The sequence below is a fragment of the Arvicola amphibius genome, chromosome 12 (genome assembly GCF_903992535.2).
Source record: "Arvicola amphibius chromosome 12, mArvAmp1.2, whole genome shotgun sequence".
Lineage (NCBI taxonomy): Eukaryota > Metazoa > Chordata > Mammalia > Rodentia > Cricetidae > Arvicola > Arvicola amphibius.
This window is the reverse complement of record NC_052058.2, coordinates 136,600,386-136,623,049: the sequence shown is the minus strand read 5'-3', so window position 1 is coordinate 136,623,049 and position 22,664 is coordinate 136,600,386. Positions and strand designations below refer to the sequence as shown.

Sequence of the window (22,664 nt, the reverse complement as noted above, 5' to 3'; positions counted from 1 at the left end):
TGGTTAAGAGCAGTGGCAGCTCTTCCAGAGGACTTGGGTTCAATTCCCAGCACCCACAAGAAAGCTCACAACTGTCTACAGTTCCAGGGGATCCAACACCCTGGCACAGACATGCAGGCAAAATATCGATGCATATAAAAATAAATAAATCATAAAACTTTTCAAAAAAAGAGGTTGGTTTACATAATGTTCAGGAAACCAAACTACAGAGTGAAGATGCTCCAGTTCGACAAGAAGTCACCCTGAGGAATGCTAGGTGAGGGGCACATGGCTCTCTGTACTATCTTTTACTTCATGGGAGCTCATAATTATCTCAAAATAAAAAGTTAAACAAACCTGACATATTCTAACCACCGAGTACTTTCCAGTGACGACAACCATTTCTCTTCAGTTTCTTCAAAGGGCTCTGTAACACACACATAATGCCATTAAGCTCTTTAAGCTGGTTTCACATAATCAATCTAAGAGTTAAGTGATATCCCACGCATATTTAATAATTAGCTCTGAGGAAGCAGCACACATTTTCACTTCAATAACCACTTAGGAAGGCACATTCTGATTGTTGTTGTTGCAGCAGTGTCTTGCCACAAGGCCCAGACTGGACTCAAAACTCCGGGTCCTCTTGTTTCAGTCTCTCAAATTCTGGGGTCACATGGGCCACTGCGCTAAGATGACATGCTACAGTTCTATAAGAAAACAAGAAAGCCCTCCCCTAGGTCCTGTCTTCTACTTTCTGGCCTTTTCAAGGAAATCCTGGCAAGTACAGTTAACACTGTGTCCTGAGAGCTGGTGACTCCTGGCTCCCCAGAAAGCAATGCCTAGACTAAGGCCCACTCTACAGCATTGCTGCTTCAGGTCCCACCCCTAACCACTTCTCTTCACCTTCACAGCTGCCAGTGTCAGCTCTGTGTGTATATAGCCCTGGAGTCAAACACTGCCTTGCCCAGGGTGTACACAACCACTCAAGGCCCCACTCTTGCTAAGCTCTCCTACACCAACAATGCCAACTCATTATCCATGACCTGCCACAAAGCATGTTCTCCCCGTGCTCAGGAGACATAGGGCTTCTCTCCAAGAGCCCACTCTACTCCAAAGATGCTTTCCTAAGACATCCTGCCCAGAGCAGTGTGACCACTTAGTCTACTTAAATTAAAACTCCAGGTTACACATGTGACACACTCTGAGCTGAGCCACTAACCCAAGCTTACACACTGAACTCTCAGGAATCCTTGTGTACAAGAAATGCTTCTTTAAGGTAGTCAGTATCTTTCACGACTTGGGGGACATTTAGCAGGTTTGGTTTTTTTCTTCCCCAAACCAAAAGAGGTTTAAACTTCATTTTCTAGAGGTTGGGTCTCTCCTTAGATGTACCTACTATATCTTTAAAGAACATCATTTTTCCCACGTAATTCTTTATTCCCATTCATTATATTCATGCACAAAATAAAATGTTGTTACCATTTACACACAGTTGCTTAAGTTTTACAAATGCTGCTTGTATTTCTTGGATATTGGGCAAGGTCTTATCCAGATCTGACTTGTAAACGTCACTTCTCTGTGGATGACTTTTAGTTATCGCATTGCAAATCCTAGTGAAAACAAAATCCTTTAGAATCTGCTCATCCATTTCAATACAGACCATATTCATTCATAAGTATTTTATACTTCCTAAGCTAACTATATGATGTGTCACCCAATGGGGCCTAGTGAGGAAGACAGGCAGTAATTGAACAACCATTACATAAATCAAATGGAAAACTAAAGAAAACCCAGAAGAACTCACTGATGATGAGGGCCAAGTTGGTGGGGTGCAGAGTACTGAGAGGAGCATGAAGAAGGCGACCCAGGAGGGAAGAGCCTGTGAAATGTCTGCAGGACAGTGAGAAGACTCAGGATTTACAGGTGGCTGGAGCCCATGAAGTGCGACACAGGAAGAGGAGATGGCAGCACTGATAACACACTAGGGCTGAAGCTAGGCAACATGTGGGTTTATAAGATTTCTGAAAAAAGAAGTGTCAAAATCACGAGGGGCTACAGACGGAGAAAGGAAAGGAGGAGGAAAGCTTCAGGCTGGGAGGCATGGTGGCCATACCTGGAGTTTGGCTTTAGATATAGTTTAAAGGGCCTTGAAGATGTCCACATGGAAGGTGTCAGCTAGAGACAGTATTAATGTGTTGGTTACTAAAGCCATGACCTTCAGTGACCTCGTGTAGAAAGGAACACAGATGAGAAGACCTTCAGATGATGTTTAGAGAGAACAGGACAGGCCTGTGGACAGCACAAGGCCAGCAAGGACCAAGAGCATCGAGAACTGTGGTCAACTGTGGTAACCCAGGTCAACTATGAGTCTACGGCTATGAGTGCACCTGAGAGCAGCTTCCTACCAGTGATAGGGAGGTTACTTGTTGTGCAAATCCATTAAAACCATTTTCTGAACTATTCAGACTTCATAGACCTAAACAAGACACATGAAATTGAAAGAAGTTTGATTTATCCTAAAGTATGTCAAGTGGAAATAGCTGTACATTGAAAGTATGTTAAAGAAAAGTGTTTTATCAAACAAAGATGAATTTAGTATTGTTTAGGTGGAAGTCCTATGGCTGTCCATATATACCCAAAAAGGTTGGGATATTAGGGATCCCCAGCTAGAGTCATCATTCTACGCTCCGGTCTTACTCCTCCCATTCCAAACCCTGATTCTGAGAAAGCCTGTCAAAAGCCAGCCCCTCCCTGGGGCTGCTCAAGACCAGCCTATAGGCTACATAAGACCTGGTAGCCGTATTTGCCATGTGATTCCTCCCCTGCCTTCCCAAGGGTCACCCAGGAGCTGCTTTGCTCTGCTAGGATTAAACCTGGACTGACTAATTCAACCTGATCTGACTTATTACATAGGCAGCAGCATAATTACCAGGAGATTTAAACTTTTCAAGTTCACTCATTCTTTGCAAAATGGTAATCACTGCATAGAATGTATGGTGATACCAACTATTTCCAAGTAGTAGGTCTATGATACCAAGTACACTGACCACCCTTCCTCCCTTACCTCTGGTCAATCTTCCTCTGCTGCAGCGCATCTTTGATGAGGGCCATTCGCACAAGAGCACTGCCGTTAGAGTGGCTCCAGCACCAGAACTAGGAGACAGGCAGAATCCTCATTTAACTGGACAGAAACAGTGGACATTAGCATCAATAACATCCGACAGAAGTCACTTACTGGCATCCTTCTTCCAACAAAAGAATGGGAAAAGATCTTCAGGTCTTGGTCTGCTAATGAACTTGGCACGACAAAGTATTCTGGAAGGCTAATAGGAGAGAAAGAGGTCATGCATGAGTCCGGTACTCACCATGTTCACTGCTGCTCTATTCACAGTAGCTCAACTTCAACTAAGAAAATGCCCCACCAGACTGGGCTGTTGATGTGGGAGCCCCCTCTGTGTGTTGCTTGTATTGGTTAATGAATAAAGAAACTGCCTTGGCCTGATAGGGCAGAACTTAGGTAGGCGGAGAAGACAGAACTGAATTCTGGGAGGAAGAAAGCAAGAGTCAGGGAGGCGTCATGGATCTGCCACCAGAGATAGATGTGCTTTGCTGGTAAGCCACTGCCACATGGCCATGCACAGATGAATAGAAATGAATTAAATTAAGATGTAAGACTTAACCAATAAGAAGCTAGAGCTAATGGGCCAAGCAGTGATTTAATTAATACAGTTTCTGTGTGATTATTTTGGGGCTAAGCTATCCGGGCAACCAGGACGAACAAGCAGCCTCTCCTTGCAACAGCGTGTGGGACATTTTCTTAACTGATCATTGATGTGGGAGGACCCACTCACTGTAGTTGGTGCCACTCCAGGGATGGTAGTCCTGGGTGCTATAAGAAAGCAAACCAAGCAAACCATGAGGAGGAGCAAGACAACAAGCAACACTCATCCATGGTCTCTGGCTCCAGGTTCCTCCCCTATTTGTGTTCTTGCCCTGATTTTCTTCAGTGATGAACAGTGATGTGGAAGTGTGAGCAGAATAATAAGTCCTTTCTTCCCAGCTGCTTATGGTCATGGTGCTTTATCACAGCAATGGTGACCCTAGGATACTGCCCATCAACCGATGACTAGTTAACTAAAATGTGGTCCGTATACACTGCTGAATTTTATTCAGCAGTAAAGGAAAATAAAATCATGACATTTGCAGGAAAATGATGGAGCTGGAAATCATTCTGTTAAGCAACACAAGCCAGACTTAAATAGACCAATTCGACATGTCCTTTCATACATTGGACCTGGATTTAAATGTGTGAGGGGTGTATGTTTATGAAGGTCATAGAACTAGGAAGGGGAACATGATGGGGAGGAAAGATTTGAAGGGAGGGGGAAGAGGGAAAAGGTCATGGAGCACACCTGCCATGAAAGTAGGAGGGTTCTTGTGGGAGGAGACCATTAGAGGGGACAGAAGGAATGGGAGCTGGGGATGAACTGGAATAAAATATAAAGGCACATATGTAAGAAATTATGAAACCATTATTTTCAAAATTAAGAACTTAATTTCAATAAGTTGGAAGACAACTCAGTAGGTAACGTTTCTGCCACTGAAGCATGAGGACCCGCGTTTGACCCCAGAACCCATGAACAAAGCTGACATAGTGGCACCTGCTTCCAATCCACAGGCTGGGGAAGCAGAGGCAAGTAGATTCCTGGAGCTCACAGGCCAGCCAGCCTAGCCTAAGCCACTAACACACTCTATCTCAAAATCAAACGGTATACGCGTGTGGGGAATAGTACTTGAAGTTCTCTGGCCTCCACCTGCACACGTACACCCTACCACCACAACTAACTTTTTAAAAAGGAAAAAAAAAAGTCCCATACTTAAAACACAATGATGTACTCCGAGAACCTCATAAATGTATGAAACACATTTATCTCCTCTTAATGTGCGCTCCACTTAGTTGGATGGCATCGTGGGAGGCACTGATAATCCTTCTCAGTATACATGTGTGATGTGGTCAATTCTCATAAAAATCAAAATTTGAACATGACAAAAATACAGAACAATTAAGTATTTTCTAGAATGATTATTACTCTTTAGGAAACATCGTCACTATGCATCCATGTCTTGTAGGCTGTGGAAAAGATGGTAGGCAAACAAACCAAAGCCTGTGTGGAGTCTGAGTAAGAAGGGCGCCCATAAACCCACATCAGGGAGCACCACTATTTGAGAGAGATGAGGAGGAAGTGTGTTACTGGGGTGGGCTTTGAGGTTTCAAAAAGCCCACACTAGGGCCACTGTGTTCTTCCTGCCTACAGACGAGGATGTAGCTCTCAGCTGCTGCCCTGGTGCCTGCCTGCATGCCGTCATGCTCCCCATCATGATGCTAATGGATTAAGCCTGTGTAAGCAAGTCCCTGGTTAAATGCCACCTCTGAGAAGGGCTGTTGGTGGTGGTGTCTCTTCACAGCAGTAGCACAGTGCACGAGACAGCCTGTGAAGCTACAGAGACAGTCATGGCCCTTCCCTGTCTTCCTCTTCTACCCTCTTTCCTTTCCTCCACACAGCCCAGCAGGTAGACAGGGGCAGGCCTAGCCAGGCTGTGCCATGTGCTTCTCAGGACGTAAACTGGCACAAGCTGACTGGGAAGGTGGAATCCAAAGGGAAGCAGAAGATGAAAACGACACGATCCAAACCTATGAACCAAGAAGTTCCTTGTGACAACCCGACAGCACAATTTGTTCCCAAGAAAGCTGCTTATAGCCAATGGAGACGTCAATGGTCTCAAGGCGTTCTCAAAACTTCAATACACCAATACTAAATGACATTAAACTAAGAAACAAAAATTCAAAACTTCAAAACACCAATACTAAATGACATTAAACTAAGAAACAAAAATTCCTGGTCACTTTTAAAGAGTTCTGGGACATCAATTCACTATTCTAAAAAACTGTTGAGTAAAAGAAAGATTTTTACTTGTTTTATATATACGTATTTTATTTTTTTAAATGTGAGCTATAGTTCATGGTACTCAGAGCTGAAGGGGAAAGATGGTAGAACCAGGACATAAGCAGCAGCAGCATCAATGAAATAGCAGGTCCAGGGAGCCGTCCTCCCACTCAGGGAGAACTATTCTGGGACACTGACCCGAGATGCAGAAACGGAACTTTACAGGAGACAGAGGAAGCAGACAGCCCTCAGGTGTCAGTAGTTCAGCACATAAACATACACAGATACAGCCAGCTAGCCAGAGACTGAGAGAGTACATACATGACAAGCAAGCTAGAGACCAGATGGGATGATGCACAGGGGATAGCACCACCTGATGAAGCATTCTTGCAAAAACACTGAGTCTGGGTCCAATTGCTCCTCAGGATGCAAAGGATACGTTAAAGGACAGGACAGAGATAAGACAGTAATACTTAGAATGTGGGAAATTCCACAGACCAATAATGTGGCTTTGTCTGTAAATGCATAAGCATAACAGAGAAAGGACAAGAACGTTATACATTAAAAGGCCTATGAGAACACATCACTCAAATTCAGTGTAAAATATTCTTGAATTTTAAATCAACTTTAAAAGACAGTTGTAAGAAAACTGCAAACAAATACTCACTAGATTATGAATGATTAAAAAAATACTGTCAACATCTTTTAAACGTTACAGATGGTGTTTATACTACAAAGTCTTTACCTTTAAAATAAAGTATCCTTTAAACCCTATTTAAAACAGGTATTAACCATTAACTGGCAAGCTTATCAATGGAAGTAGAGTTGGATTATTCTTCACAGAAGTTTTTTCCAGATGTGTGTGTATGCGCACGCATGTGCACATGTTAAAATAAAACTTACCATGTAGATATCATGTAACCCTCGTTGATAGAACAAACTCTCCATCCAGAAGCACCTGTCCTCTTGATCTCTCTGTCCCAGTCTGAGTAAGTTTCAAATAGTGGCGTCCTCTGGCTGCTGCTACTGCCAACTCCGCTCCACACTCCTCCACCTCCTGAGGATACTCCATTAACTTTGCTGGCTATGGGAAAAGCAATATTAATTTTGTTGAACTATCCGGTCTCAGCCAGCATTTGCTTGCTGTCTTCTGTTACATGCACACCCTCAGCTGTGGCCTCCTGCCTGTCACCTGTCATGTCTCTAAAATCTTTGCATCACAATCTCACCTGGTCCTGGCCGGCTCTCCTGCTGTACAGACGCCTCTTCCTTTCCTATTCTTCTCCTGCTCATCTCCTCTGCTTGCAGATGAGCAGCCAACTTGATTCTGAAGACTTTCAAGCCGTCCCACTGGCTGCTGATGCTGCTTTTGCCACACACTGTTCTTTTTCTACTAGGCCCTTCCTTATATAATGATCAACGCCGGCTGCCCACATTTTGTCTCCATTTACTCTCCTTATTTTTCAATTATCTCCCATTTCTCCAATTTATGGAAACTTCCTGAGCCTCAGCTTTCTCCCTGTTCTGAACCAAGCGGTAAACTGCCATCTGCTTACTCTCTCCACACTGGGGTAGGAAGTTCACGGATCCACCCAACAGTTTTCAAGTTCTCAGAATATTTTGTTTTTCTAGCAACATGTTCGCATCTGTTCACTAGATGATTCTTGGCTCTGTATGGCTACTCAACTCGAAAAGCTGACAAAGCGGTTTGTGTGTCAAAAGAAGATACAGCACTATCCTACATGGTGAGTCTGGAGGTAGGTCTAGACTTCACTTCCTTAGGAAGGAAGGTTTCCAAAAAGAGATGACATAATCCCTATTGGCCCAGTGTCTCACTGCCACAGGTTTTAGTGGCAGTTCCTAGGCCGACATTCCTTACCTGATGCTGTACTATACCAAAACCAATGGCTTCTTACCCCAACCTTTCTCAATGAGTCTCGTTTTCTAAAGAAATCAAATTATTTACCATTGTTTCCAACTTTCTTTCTTTCCTGTAGCCATGCAAAATTATCACGTGAACATGCTACACCCCATTCTCAATGGTAATTCTCAAAAGTTCATTATTAACTCCTGGCAGAAGACAGATGTTTTTGGAGAACTTACAATGAGCTACTAAGGTCTGAGAACAGAAAGGTGAGTTTCTGTCTATTATTCTGAAAGCTATAGCATGACAGTAGTGGGTGGGTACAGAAAGTATGAGCACAGAATGAACTATATACAATAAAGATGCAGAAAGGGGTGGGCAAGAAAGCTGTCTTGACTTGACAGCATCTGAATAGGGTCCTGAAGAGAGTGTCAGGGAGCTGGTAAGGAGGAGGTGGGCATGCTGAGCAGAGAATGGGATGATGGTAAAGCACCAAGGAACCCATACAATTTAGCAGGAAAGCCAGACATGGTAGAAGAGCAGCTACAGATTACACAAAGTCTAGAATTTAGATCTGTGCTACTTGAGAATAAGACCACTAGCCAGCCACAGTGGCCATTTATATATAAACTAAAACAAAATTTAAATAAAAACTAATGTCAGTCATTAAGGTACACTAAGAACAATTCAAGTGCTTAACAGTCACATGGAGCTGGTGGGTACCCCCACAGGACAGTGCAGAAGAAGGAATACTTCCATCACTGAAGAACACTAGTCTAGATCACCAAGGGTCTGATGTGCTGTGTTAGGAATTCTGAACTTTACCCCTTACAAGGTTCTACTTTAGAATCAGCCAGTGAGTCTGATTTTAACAGGATTTCACAAAAATTATAATGCTAATTAGCTTCTATCCTCACATCCCACTCCACTTCAGTACTTCCGCTATGGAACGTAACACCTAGAAAGTATGCTTTCTAGATGACTCCTCAATACAGTGTTCCAAAGCATTAAGCAACTCATCATATTACTAATGAAAAGGGAGAAAAATCCCATATGGTCAGTTCAGTAAGTACAGAAAAACTTTTGGTAGGGCTCAACCCGTTTTTTGTTTGTTTGTTTATTTAAAGACATCATTTCCAATTTGATATAGAGTATTTTTCTAGAACCTGCAACAAACAGCATTAACATTAAAGCTAAAGAGAGAAATGGTGCCTTCTAGCTAGCGCTGCTACTCAGCACTATACCACAGACTTTGGCCACTTAGCAGGACAGCATCACAGAACACGGACATAAAGAACACACTCATCTGTGGGAGTTAGCTAGCACTTCAGCAGCAAATCTCAGCTGAGTTCATACTTAGCTTTCTGAATTTCTGAAATCACATGAGGATGCTCTACTATTTGAGATTATTTCTCTGACCTCCTTATGAATAGACATATTTTCTGAACACAAAGTGAGACCATTCTGGGTCGGATGCATGTGTGCCATTTTGCAGGTTCCTTTCTCAGCAGCTGGGACTGACTACACTGCCATTAGCTCTGTGACTTCTTTGGAGAGAGTTCATTATGCAATGCATAATAGATAAGTAATCTGACTGCACAGACTGCAAATTCTAGTGTTTCCTAAAAAGCCCCAAAGGACTGCTCTAACCATGCGGCAGTAAGCTAGTCAAAGTGAGGCATCCTGGGAGACCTGGATTTCCTGATGACTACCTGACAGGTTTTACACATAGCTCTTCCACAGACTAAAAGAACGGAGGCACTAGGAATTCTTGACCCAGCATTTGCTATAGTATTTTAGATATCTAGCCCTAGAATGTGATGCTATTTTAGTGCTTCTATGTAACTGATTCCCCATTGGCACTCAGAACAAGCTCATGTAACAAGAAAGATAGGAAGAATGGTCAATATATGCAAAGGAAGCCTGCCACTGTGGTGGCACAGCGGAAACTACAAGTCACAAAGAAGAGTATGGAAGGCAACCTCAAAATACTAAGGCTTCTCTTAGCAGAGACTCTGATCCTGTGAGCCTGAGAGGAGCCAACATACTGTCTCTATAGTGATTCTGCTGCTTTGGCAGCTAGCATTCAGGAGAAAAGATTGGTCACATCGTTTACAGTCAGTCACACTGAGAACCGTAGAAGCACCTGAGCAACAAACTGACAATTTCTACATTGTTCCAAAGAGTTACATACTACATATTTTTTCAAATAAGCATTTAAAATGAATTCTATAATCCTAATTTAAGGACTACATTACTAAAGAGGATAAATTTAATAAATTTCACTATAAATGTACATGTTTTAATGGGACAGCTTTGGATTACAGTAGCATGTTTAGGTGTTTGTGTGCAGCAATTGCTCCAAAGCCTGTGGTGGAGCTGCACACTGCCCTGCACCTCAGGATGCTCGCTGCAGTATGGATGGCTACTGATCCTCTCAGAAGTGGGTCTTACTCATCTGATGCTGGACAGTGCCTAAGACAGCAGGAGAGTCTTCTCCAGATAGCTGAAGGGACAATCTCCAACTTCAGATCCTACTTGTGGAAACACCTTTGTCACCTACCTGCCTGAAAGGGGGCTTCTGTAATCCAGCCAGTGAGTCAAGGTGCCATCCAGAGGTTCAAGAAGGGCAATGAGCATCCTTCACTCACAAATTAGTGAACTGTTACTGCAGTGTATGCAAGTTTCAGGCTCCTTTTGATCTTAGGGATGCACTTTATGCTTCTGTAACAGCACGGAAGGATATTAAAGGATGTTACCCTATGAGTAAAGCTTTGGCCAGAACTATGCTTATGAAGAATTTGCTGAAGGAGGAGGAGTTAGAAGGATGGACTATTAAAAAGTACTCCTGAATATTTTAAGTATTTATTAATCATCCAATTGCATCAGCCAGTTATAAGAAAATAAGAGGGACTGGTTTACAAGAAAACATGAAGTACTTCACGTTTTATAGACAGGAGATGCCCACAAGAAATGAAGGAGGTAGGATCCAAACAGTAACTCATGCATGTATCAGGTCACCAACTGTACAGTCGATTGTACTTGGTGAGCCCAAGTCATTATGTTTTTGCAAACGTTATTACTTAGCCACCAAATCATTGCTATTAGGAAAAAGCAGCATGAAGAAATAGGCTGTACCACAGCAAACTGAAGGAGGCCTCCAAGACTAACTGGAAATGCTCATCCAAGGTGCTGTTCTGAAATGGTACCTCACTAATGAGCATAGTGATCACTGCAAGAATTTATGCTTTGTTTTCAGATAGGAAGTGAATTACATAAAAGTATCAACTTCAAAAATAACTGTACTGCTCAAGACTAAATTATAGTTACTGTACATATGGATAACAAAAATTAAGACACAAATACTGTGTTATCCAATTTCTATGAAGTAGAAATGAAAGCTGTTCTGAGACGTTATTTTTGAAGTCATGAAGATGCACTGAAAGCATCTGTGGCCCAAGCGCTAATGCCACATTTATATGCAGTGACAGCATGGTGAACTGAAATGCACGTGCATCGTAAGTTATGTAATTTACTACCTTGAGTTTTAAGGTAAGGCATATGAAGGTTCAGTACAATTAGTAATCTATAGATTTTTTTAAAGATTTATTTATTTATTTCATGTGCATTGTTGTTTGGCCTGCATGCATGTGTGAGGGTTTTAGATCCCCTGGAATTGAAGTTACAGACAGTCATGAGTTGCCATGTGGGTGCTGGGAACTGAACCCAAGTCCTCTGGAAGAACAGCCAGTGCTCATAACCCCTAAGCCATCTCTCTGTAAGTTATGTAATTTACTACCTTGTGTTTTAAGGTAAGAAGTATAGAAGTTCAGTACAATTAATAATCTATAAGCCCTAGAACAGTGGTTCTCAGCCTTCTCAATGCTGTGACTCTTTAATACAGTTCTTCATGTTGTGGTGACCCCCAACCATAAAACTATTTTCACTGTTACTTCATAACTATAATTTTGCTACTGTTATGAATCATAATGTAAATTTTTTGGAGATAGATGTTTGCCAAAGGGGTCATGCCCCACAGGTTGAGAACACTGCCCTAGCCCATGCTGGGACAAATGGATCTCTCATTGACTTTTCTTCCTTGAACACTGGTAGAATGTGTACTTCTGACAGCTGTCATAGTGCAGTCACTAACCCATGAGGAGGCTAACAGGAGCTACATGGTCACTGTACTAGGAATTACATTATCTAGAACAGAGTATTTAAAACAGAATTACATAATCAAATCTAAGCTTTTTTCTTGATGATGTCATAGCTAACATAGATATGTGGACTAAACTGTTTAATTACCACAAAATTGCCTAGAATATATCTATTTTTGACAAACGCTCATCTTTCCATTGGTCTTATTCAGAACAGAAAGTTGGTATTTTGAAAATCTTAACAAAGTTCTCCAAAAGGTTTTAACCATTCAGCTTTTATATAAAAATCACATTTTGCTAGAAATTTTGTGGTTTTCAACTATCTTTTGGTTTTCTGCCAGTTTTAAAATCCAAGTTACCAAATAAAAATAATAGGAGACATACTGAGCATAAAATACAAACCAGTGCCTACAGGGAAAATAGGTTCTTTGACTCCTACAAGCTAGGGCTTATAGTTGCCTGGTCCCTTCTCAAGAGACCCCGACAAACAGTGGCTCTTCTAGGGCATGGTGCTTGTCTCCTAGCAGCTAGGAAGCTAATAACCCTACACTCACTAAAAGTCTAACAAACATACAAATAAGATGGACACATGTAAAGTTAGTCACAGTGCTTAGTATTTTCATATTTACCTGAATTGTGGTATTTTTTCCCAACATATTCAAATGCAAAGAGTAGCTGGAGGTCTGTTGGCTGGGAATAATGAGCTATTGCAAGGCATACCTAGGAAAAATTCTACATTTAGAATTTGAATTTAACACACTTAGTTAAATGAAATGTACAATAAGGCTTTAGCCACTGGGAGAGTCACCCTGGGGCAATGAGTACAGATACTAGTTACATGTTTTTCTGTCGACCTAGAATATGAAATAACTATTTAAGGCCAAGTTATCTCATTCATTGTTCTGCCCCCCAAGACACTGTAAGCATTCAGTATGTATTTGCTGAGTTCAATTTTTAAGTGGAATAATTTTATCTGTAAATAAAACTTGAAAGCTAAAAAAGCGTTCTCCAAAAAGATAGTAACCACATAATCCACTCTACAACAACCAAACCCAAGTTTCAATTTTAGTGGATTTTAAAAATCTTCAGGGATAAAAAAAAAATTCTAACTCTAAACCACAATCATAAAAAATTAAAATTAGGAGTATCTAGATAAGATAAAGAAGTACATTTAAAAAGCATTCCAGTGAAATGGATTAAGACTAGAAAAGCATGGGCTAGAAAAACCAATAAATCACGACCTGTGTCCTAGCTCTACTAAGCTAATGTGAATTGGTTCTTTTCTTATAGCCTTGGTCTTCTCATCTGTGAAATGACAGAAAAGCCTGAGCTGTTTTAAGTATTAACAACTGAGCATGCCTAGCCTTCAAAAGCACTCTGTGTCCAGAAACACTACTATTCTCAAAGGGTACTGGATGGAAGGAAGGACAGTGTTCCATGCTTACAAGCCATGGATGAGACCAAGGAAGAAAACAGCCTGACGTGAACAAAGAAGAAACAAGTCTAAGGCGTGTGTAGAGCGAGAAAGGAAGATAGTCTTTCTTAAAGTGGTTATATATGACCTAAAGGTGAAGCACAAACCAGAATGATACACTTTTGACAATGAGCAAGCAAGAAAAGTTTATTGTTAGCTCATTTCAAACCAGTGGTGTCTGGAGTAAGTTGATGCAAATTCCATTAACCATTAAGTATATGTCAGCTTGTTGCTTAGACTGCATTTTAAAGCATCTTCCAGATAATAACATTTTCTATCATAAAAAGTTAAAGCATAAACCAAGGAGACATAACTTACTACTAGACTTTAATGAAAGGGAAAGCTTCCTAAAACTTTTGTTGCATTAATTTCTCAGTGCCTAACCACAGAACATTCTGTAAGGGTCCCACTTACAATTTTATAAGACTACCTTTTCCACTTTGCAATTCTTGTTCTGTACATCAACCTGTGTGCTGTTCAATGCTAACTGTCACCTCGACAGAACCTAGACTCACTGGAAGACGAGCCTCTGGCCACGCCCTGACTAGGTCCATCTAAACTGTGGTAGAAGAACCATTCCCTAGGCAGGGGAACCCAGATTGTGCAAGTGGAAAAGCAAACTTCTCTGTTCTTGTTACTGTGGTGTGATGTGACCTGGTGCTTGCTTCAGGCTCCTAATCGAGAACTGTGAGCTGTTCTCCCTTAAGTTGCTTTGGTCAGAGTACTCTATCACAACCAGAAGAGAAACAACAAGTCTTCCTTGAAGGACTTCTAGCAGCGAAGCTCCTCCATCTACACCTTCATAGGGTCTACACGGCCAGGCTTACTTCATACACACACTTACAGCACTTCTTAGGGCTGCCCTATTTTGCTACGCTGCCGTAACTACATCCTGAAGCCAGACATGTTTTATGGTACCTCTGTGGGCTTCCCTGGATCCTAGATATCTACACTTAAGAACTGTCTTCTAAAATGTGTTTTTGGTTAATTACTTGGCTGTCTTGGTGAGCAGCCGTGGTTTCCAAGTACTTGCACAGTCCTCCTCACTAGACAACGCTTACCTTTCCAAGGTTCCCTTAGTCATCTATGGTCAGACGAAAGCATACCTGCATACATGTGTCTGACTGACTGCAGCCGCATCTGCCATGCCCACTGCTCTCCCAGCCAGCCCTACTTTCTTGTAAACAGCCAGAGCTACTACATATGAGTCTTAGCAAACTTCCCTGGATGGAAACCAAGAAACTAAAGCTTTGCATGCTGTAGCATCACCTGTGACTTTCTGGACAGGCACTGTGTCTGGCAGTGACAGCACTAAGCATGTTAGCAGACAGATCAGTTACCAGTGTAATCATGAAAATGCTAACATTATTAACTAGTCTACTGTTTCTTCTAAGAAAATCAGAAAGCTGCATAGGCCCATTGACAGAGAAGAAATTCACAGACCACTAATGATGGAACATGTTTATGAAGCAAAAGAGCACAAATCTCACGTATAAAGCAAAACCCAACACAGCCTATTTCTAAAGCTCCTTTAAAAACCACACAGTGTCACACTAGCTTCGAAGCAGGTATGTCAAGCAGCATGTACACTTAAAGACAATAAATAAGACTGTTAAACTGAAATTTGGTTCAGTGCCTTCTATGACAGCTGCTTTCCCAAGGAAGGGAAGTTTGTATTGCAAATTGAATTTGCTGTTCAGAAGCATGATTATACACACGTAAGCTATTGTCTGGCACAGGCATATGTACATTTGCATATCTGGAGGAGAGTCACGTTGTTTCTGTGGAACACCCAAAGGAGAGAGAAAGCCAGATGTCTTTTGTTTTATACTTTTCCCAACACACTATTCTAAAAAACTGTGTCCAAATTCCTTGCTTCTTCTTGTAAGAGACTCTGAACGTCTTTATAAGATCTCGTTTGCATGTAAAATTATTCTTACTATACAAATATTCCCTAATTCATAATTTGTAAGGAAAAACCCATAGTCAATTAATCTTCAGATTGAAGCACAGCACAGGAGACATCAAATCTAAGGGATGATTAACCTCCAGCTTTACCACATTTGCAAACAAACCAAGTTCCCTACATTTCTGTGGCTTAGTACCAAGGATGAATATCAAGTTTCAGGCAAAAATAACAGCCCAATGCAGGTGTACTCACATCTGCAATCATACCAGCATATGGGAGACTGAGACAGAATTACCACTTTCAAGCCAGCCTGGGCTGCACGGTGAGATCCAGGCCAGCCAAGGCTACAAAGTGAGACTGATTCAAGGAAACTGAAACTAGAGTTAGTGAGGAAGATTAGTTCACACAGTGCTTACTGCATGAACATAATGCCCAGAGTTTGATCTCCAGAACCACATCAAGTGGTGGAGGCAGGTGGTAGGGACACCTTTGATCCCAGCACTAAGGAGACAGAGGCAGGTGGATCTGAATTAGAGGCCAGTCTGGTCTACAGTGAGTTCCAGGATGACCAGGGCTATACCAAGAAACCTTATCTCAAACACGCGCACGCACAACACACACACACACACACACACACAAACACAGAGAGAGACAGAGAGAGAGAGAGAGAGAGAGAGAGAGAGAGAGAGAGAGAGAGAGAGAGAGAGAGAGAGAGAGCTGGAAGCAGCAATATGCACTTCCATTCACCTCATTCCAGAGGTGTAGGGCACAGACAGGCAGATAGATCTTTGAGACTCGCTGGCTAGCTAGCCTAGCCTGCTACTTGGCAAGCTCCAAGCCAGTGAGACACCCTATCGCAAAAACAAGGTAGATAGCTCCTGAGGTTGAACTTTGGCCTATACAAACACAGGTCAACATGGTTTTGATCTTTTGTTTTGATTTTTTTTAAGTGTTTTACTATGAAGTTCAGGTTGGCTTTGAATTCAGTATTCTTCTGTCTCAGTCTCCCAAATGCTGAAATTACAGGTATGTACAACTATGTCTGGCTCTCCAACCTTTTTGTTTATATATATATATATATATATATATATATATATATATATATATATATACCTAAAATCTCCAGAGACCTGAAGAGAGCATGAGATCTCCTGGAGCTGGAGTTGAAGGCAGTTAGGAGCTGCCTGATCTGGGTGCCTGGAACAGAACTCAGGTCCTCTCTAAGAGCAGAGGTCCCTGTTAACTACTGAGCCATCTCTCCAGCCCTACTCTTTAATTAGGTGAACAAACTTCATTTTTAACCGAAAATAAAATAGACATCAATATTTAATTTAATCACCATTCATCGATCAACCCATATATTTTAAAGTTATGTCATTAAAAATATCTGAAAATATCTCAATTTATTTTTTATACCACAGTTTTGTGCAAGGGTACATTAAAAGGAAATGGTGGTTCAAAGTTTCTATGAGAAAATGTCCAATTCTGTATCATTAAACTCCTTTCTTAGGATAGATCTTTACCAAATATCCTTATTTCCCACAGCAGCACAAATGATACAGCTGCACAAACTAGCCTAATTAGTCATGGCACAATTGAAAGAGAGTCAGTTAGACAGACAGTCGGGGTTAGAGCAACATTTAACAAGATGTGAACCAGCAAGCCAATCTAGTATTTTGAGCATTCCTATTTCAAACAAAAAACAGAAATGCTTTTAGTGTTTCAAAAACAATCCATAGTTCATGAGACACAGAATTCCAAGCATACACCTGATCCTTTTCAAAGACCTTACAAAAACCAAAGCGTTTTCCATAGGAAACTTACATTAAAGATTCCAGGGAGAAATAAACTGAGCCTTCACTCCTCAACTGATTCTTACTGCACCCTGCTCTTAGGGACAGGGCCTCATTGTGTTGCTAACAGCAGCTTTGAACTCCTAGCTGAGCTCAGGTAATCCTGCTGCTTTACTGTCATTGGAAAGGAGGCTCCACAAAGTCATAATTGCAGTGTGCATTGTTTTTCAGAGGTGGAATTTCAGTTTGTAGCACAGGCTGACCTTGAACTCAAGATCTTTTGGTCCCAGTCTACCAAGTAACCAGGTCTACAGGTATATGCTATGGGGTCAGCTCCTACTGAACTGACACAAAAACCTGCACTTGAAATTTAAAAGCCAGTCTAGCCATATACAACTCTATTCGTAAAACATGTAAGTTAGCAGATGTCTTCTATCTTATTCCCCTTATTCTCCTTTTCCCCTCCTCCTTCTCAGCCCTGCACAGAAGACAAGGAGTACTTCTATGGGCCCCAGCTATACTTGGTTTGTAACACACGAGGCTTGGCTTTGATACCCACCATGCTTTGCTCAGCCGGCGACTCCCCACTGGTGCTAGCACATCTGCAATGCTGTCACTGTGATCATTCCCTCACACTCATCTGTCCCAGCTTCATCCTGACTAGACTTGCATTCTTTACAGCAAGAAGCCACAGCCTGCCCTTCTTTCAGTCTTGAAAACTTAGCACACTGTGAAGGAGTTATCCAGTCACACCGTTCCTCACCCAGTGCTGGATAGTTTCATGTCAGCTTGACACAAACTAACGTCATCTGAGAGGAGGGAACCTCAATTAAGAAAATGCCTCCATGAGATCAGTTTGTAGACAAGCCTGTAAGATATTTTCTTAATTAGTGATCAGTGGGTGAGGGGAGGGGAGGGGAAGGGCCCAGCCCATTGTGGGTGGTGCCATACCTGGGCCGTTGGTCCTGAGTTCTATAAGAAAGCAGGAAGAGCAAGCACGAGGAGCAAGACAGTAAGCAGCACCCTTCCAAGGCTTCTGCATCAGTTCCTGCCTCCAGGTTCCTGTCCGGACTTCCTTCAGTGATGGCACTATGATATGGAAGTGCAAGCCATATAAACCTTTTCCTTCCCAGTTTGCTTTCACATGGTGTTTAATAGAAACCCTAACTAGGACACCCAAGAATGTGAGCAACTGAAAATGAAAACTTCCTTACAGAACGCACACCAACAAGTACTCTAGAAACATGGCCAATAAGTACTCTAGAACAACCCAAATAATTATGACTTCCATTCACTGAATATATCATCTGAAAAATATAGTAAGAGTGGGAAAGCTTTAAACTTTCTGAAAGAAAATTCGGCCAACTCTAGAATTCCCAGGTAAAACACTATTAACTCAATGTCACAAGCCTATGGCATCCCTGCTCTCAACATGCTGCACATCTAGGTGATGGAGTTTATAGGTAGGCTCTAACTTCTCTGGTAAATGACATTACAGAGTATATATTTAAGTCTGAGAAAGTGACTTGGCTAAATATTTTACTTGTAGTGTTGGACCTAATCAGTCCTACAATCTTTCTACATAAGAGCGGGCACACGGATGTAAAATGCCAAAATCACAAACAGCAGAATTCAACCACTGAACGAAGCCTTAAAGTTACCAAGCTGGGTGCTCACGCGATGGTTGTGTCGGCTGCAGATAAGAGCACGAGCTCAGACACACTGCTGTCACTGCTCGCAGTCCCAGCGCCATACGGTTTTTAGATATTCATCTCATGCTGCCTCTCAGAGGAGAAACTGCTGGTTCCAGTTCTAACGACAAATCTACCACCTCCTCACCAAAGGATATGAAGACAGTTAGCTGCCTTAAGATACTTCTGACAGCCATAACTGGCAACAACAGGAGTTTTACTGCAGTCTCCTAAGAAGGAAAACAAACGCATCCTTGGTAGGCTAGCACTGCGTCAGTCCTGGTCCATCAGGACACTGCTGCTCTGTTCCTGGCACTGGGGAGCAGGCTTTGTCCCAGGGTTTCTCACAGCTTTCTGCATCTTCTGCATCATATCAAACAGATGGGTAGGTGATCTACAGCTTCATCCTACCAGCAAAGCTACAGCAAGGGACCAAAAAAATGGTTTCTGCTCTTGACTTTTACTCCGAGAGTAATACTAAACATTCCCTAGAAGTCAAGGGAGTAATCAGTTAATTAAAAAGTTGTGAGCTGCCTTTACAGAATATAATTAATCCATTAAGGTTTCTTTAAAGCACTAATAATCATTAGGCCCCTTCTACAACTACACATTTACCCAATCCTTGTGAGCCAGAGCCTGGCTTTCACTCTGTTCACGAAGTTCTCTGGCACTAAATTAAAAGCCTTACTAATTGCAATTATAATAGATCTCCAACTTTTCAACATTTTTTAACCAGAAAAGAAACTGGCTAGCACAGTCAGAAAGTAGAAAATATGCTTATTTCTATAACTGAAAAAGAGTTTTTAATATTGTAGCAGTTGATAAAAAATACATGTTACTTTAAAGTAGCTATAAATTGATACAAGAAAATAGTTCCCTTAATGTTCTTGGCTTTAAGTGTACTTAAAGAGACAACTAATGGTAACTTTCCCTAAAAACACTTGAGCAATTAAGAAATGTATGCAAGCCCAGGAGAGGCTTCAGCAGATGAAGGAGCTTCCAGCCAATCCTCAGGGCTTGAGTTTCATCCCTGGGATTCACATGGTAGGAAGAGGCCCAACTACAGAAACTGGGCCTCTTACCACCACATGTGCACATGCATAAATAATAAACAGAATAAAAATAATTATATTTTAAAAAACAACTTTCACATAACTAAAAATAGTAAAATTGTATTGAGCATGGAATTGAGAATTTGATAAAGCTTAACAGTATTACCTTTTTGGCACTTTCAGGACCCGATTCATCAAAGCGAAATCTGACAATTCGAAAGTCTTTACAATAAATTATTAATTCTGTTGGATTAAATTTTAGCTTCTGGTTGGGACCTAGGACTTTCTGCTTCCTCTTGTGGTCGTTCACTGAAGAAGGGAAAAGAGGAAATGTGACAGAGTTCTTTCCTGGTGCTCTTCAGAATTCTTCAACAACTTCCCAGCAGAGAGCAGCACTGAAGCACCATTGCTGGAGCGGACCCCACTGCTGGGTGCTCCTGCCTGACTTCATATCTACCTCTGACTGCTACAACTTTGGAGGCTTGGTTCTATGGCTTCGGTGATATTTTAGAGGATCCTTGCGTTGATACATTTAATGGTTAAATTTTTAATTAAAAAGAGACCGCAATTAATAAATTTTTAAAAATCATATCCCCATTTACAAGAATTTCTTGACTTCTCTGTTTGTTGAGTTCTTAGGACTTCAAAAGCAATAAATGTAAAAGCAAGTCCACAGAAATAAAATTCCAACTCAAACACTTGGGACTATGGCCCTTTAAGGAATACTTCTGGATTTCAATCAACTTTCAGAGACCCACTCCATTTTATGAAATGATCACTGTGCTCTTAGTGATACTTCTGCCTCGGCCTCCCACATAGCTGAGGCTACCCTTTAAGCATCCTCTATCACATGCCGCTTCAAGGTCTAAAGAGAGCACGTGCAGAACACCACATACCTGTGACAATCTGCTCAATACATGTCAAAGGGACATCATGCTCTCCAAGCAGAAGGTTTCTGTAATGGAATTTCTGAAATAAAAATGATATTCATGTGAATTCTTTCCTTAATGGCCTCAAAATGGCAATAGCAAGCCTTGCTTTTAATGTGATAGGAAATTCAGTACACTATTGCCAAGGAGCACAAAACCTTGGCTGCGCACAAGGGCCACCCATCCAAAGGGAATAGCATCTCACAGCACACGACAGCAGGCAATGGAGGGAGGCCATGTGTGCTTTGAGTTCTGACACAGGGTTTCACTAGGCAGCCCAGACTGAGTTTTAACTCCTAAGAACTCTTTGGCCTCAGCTACCTGTGTGCTAGGATTTCAGGCATGGGTCACCACACCTGCCCCTCACAGTTTTATTCTAACAGAAGGAAATTAAAATATATACCACAATGCTACTACAATATCTGAGAGTGTAATACGATCAATTTGTTATTGGCAAACAAGTGCATGCCTAGTTCTAGATGAATCTGCCCAAAATAATAAAAGATGGGGACTTAGGTTATCTGATTGTAATGAGTGAAATAATACCTGATTTTTATAACAGAGTGTGGAAGCGACTATCTAGAACAAAATGATGACTAAAAAAAAATTAAAGGTTTGTTTTGTTTAGAGATAGGGTCTGACTGAAGTTCACTTTAGAAGTGTGATTCTCCTGCCTCAGTTTTCCAAGTACAACAACCTTAGAAAAGGCTTTGGGCTGGGAATGTAGGTAGAAGTCCTGGTTTGGTTTCCAGCACTACATAATATTCTGGCAAGGTGAAATGCCTCTGTAATCACAGGATTCAGGAGGCAGAAGCAAGAGGATCGGAAGTTCAAGTCCATTCTAACTACACACAGAGTGTAAAGCCAGCCTAGGTACATGAGACCCTGTAAATGGACAGAAGGGGCAGAGAGAGCGAAGAGAGAGCAGTAGAGATGGCTTTGGTGACAGCCCACTGTTGACAGCTCCTAGAAAATACTTTCTATCATTTCAGACTCAAACACAGCTGTCAGTAAGGCACGGGTCTACCACTACTCCTGGATTTAAGGTTTCTCCTGCCCAGTGAAGCCTAGGGCCAGAGAGCATTCAATCAAGCCAAAATCAAAAGGGAAACACAAGTCCACAAGAGACGGCCTTATCTCCCTGCATAGCAAGCTTTGTTAATGCCTTAAATTTAGCCTAAATATAATTCAGAAGATTAATGCACATAAAAATATACAGAAAATATTGAAAAATTAGTGAATGATTACAAGAAATAAAATATATTTACACAGAGATCACTCAAAGGAATGTTTGGGTTATAAAAGAAATAAACATTTAGTCATTTTTTTTCCCACTCTTACTATATGCTAGAAAGTAGAATTCAAGTTTCTGGGAAAAGAGCTAATTAGTTAGAAAACCAACAAACAAATCACTAAAATGTTCAACATTTATAATATTATATGCCAAATAACTGTGTTTTTCTCTTCATGATTAGTCAGAAGGAATATTTGTTTTTAGAACCACATTTCTAAAGATGGAGGAAAGGAAATAACTCCCTTATTGAGGCTGCATCACCAGGACACCCCAGAGGATAAATGCAGCAGAGCACTTAAGATCACCTCACTGAGCCTCCTGTGAGGGGCAGTCAAGTACTTGGGACACAGAGGCAGGAAGATCAAGAGTTCCAAACCAGCCTGAGTACACAGTGAGACTCTGGACTGGGGGCGGAGCTCAGCAGTAGAGCACAGACAAAGCCCTAGTCTGGTCTCCAATATTACACCAAAAGAAACAAACCAAAATCACAAAACCCACTATGGCTCAAGCAAGTTGTGACATTCTCCTTCACTATATTTTGATTTTTTAAAAATTATTTATATTAGTTCTCTGA

General features: G+C 41.4%; 1 protein-coding gene across 1 annotated transcript in view; it reads right to left on the bottom strand.

The window, feature by feature from the left end:
• Positions 1 to 22,664, bottom strand: part of Mtmr10 (myotubularin related protein 10) — a 62,854-nt gene that overhangs the window by 26,069 nt on the left and 14,121 nt on the right. The window contains exons 4-11 of the mRNA XM_038313475.1: positions 20,764 to 20,836; positions 20,034 to 20,176; positions 12,578 to 12,668; positions 6,828 to 7,008; positions 3,215 to 3,302; positions 3,044 to 3,132; positions 1,459 to 1,589; positions 337 to 406 (exon numbers count right to left, since the gene is read on the bottom strand). Coding sequence (XP_038169403.1) covers positions 337 to 406; positions 1,459 to 1,589; positions 3,044 to 3,132; positions 3,215 to 3,302; positions 6,828 to 7,008; positions 12,578 to 12,668; positions 20,034 to 20,176; positions 20,764 to 20,836 — 866 coding nt within the window. The remainder of the gene's footprint in view (positions 1 to 336; positions 407 to 1,458; positions 1,590 to 3,043; positions 3,133 to 3,214; positions 3,303 to 6,827; positions 7,009 to 12,577; positions 12,669 to 20,033; positions 20,177 to 20,763; positions 20,837 to 22,664) is intronic.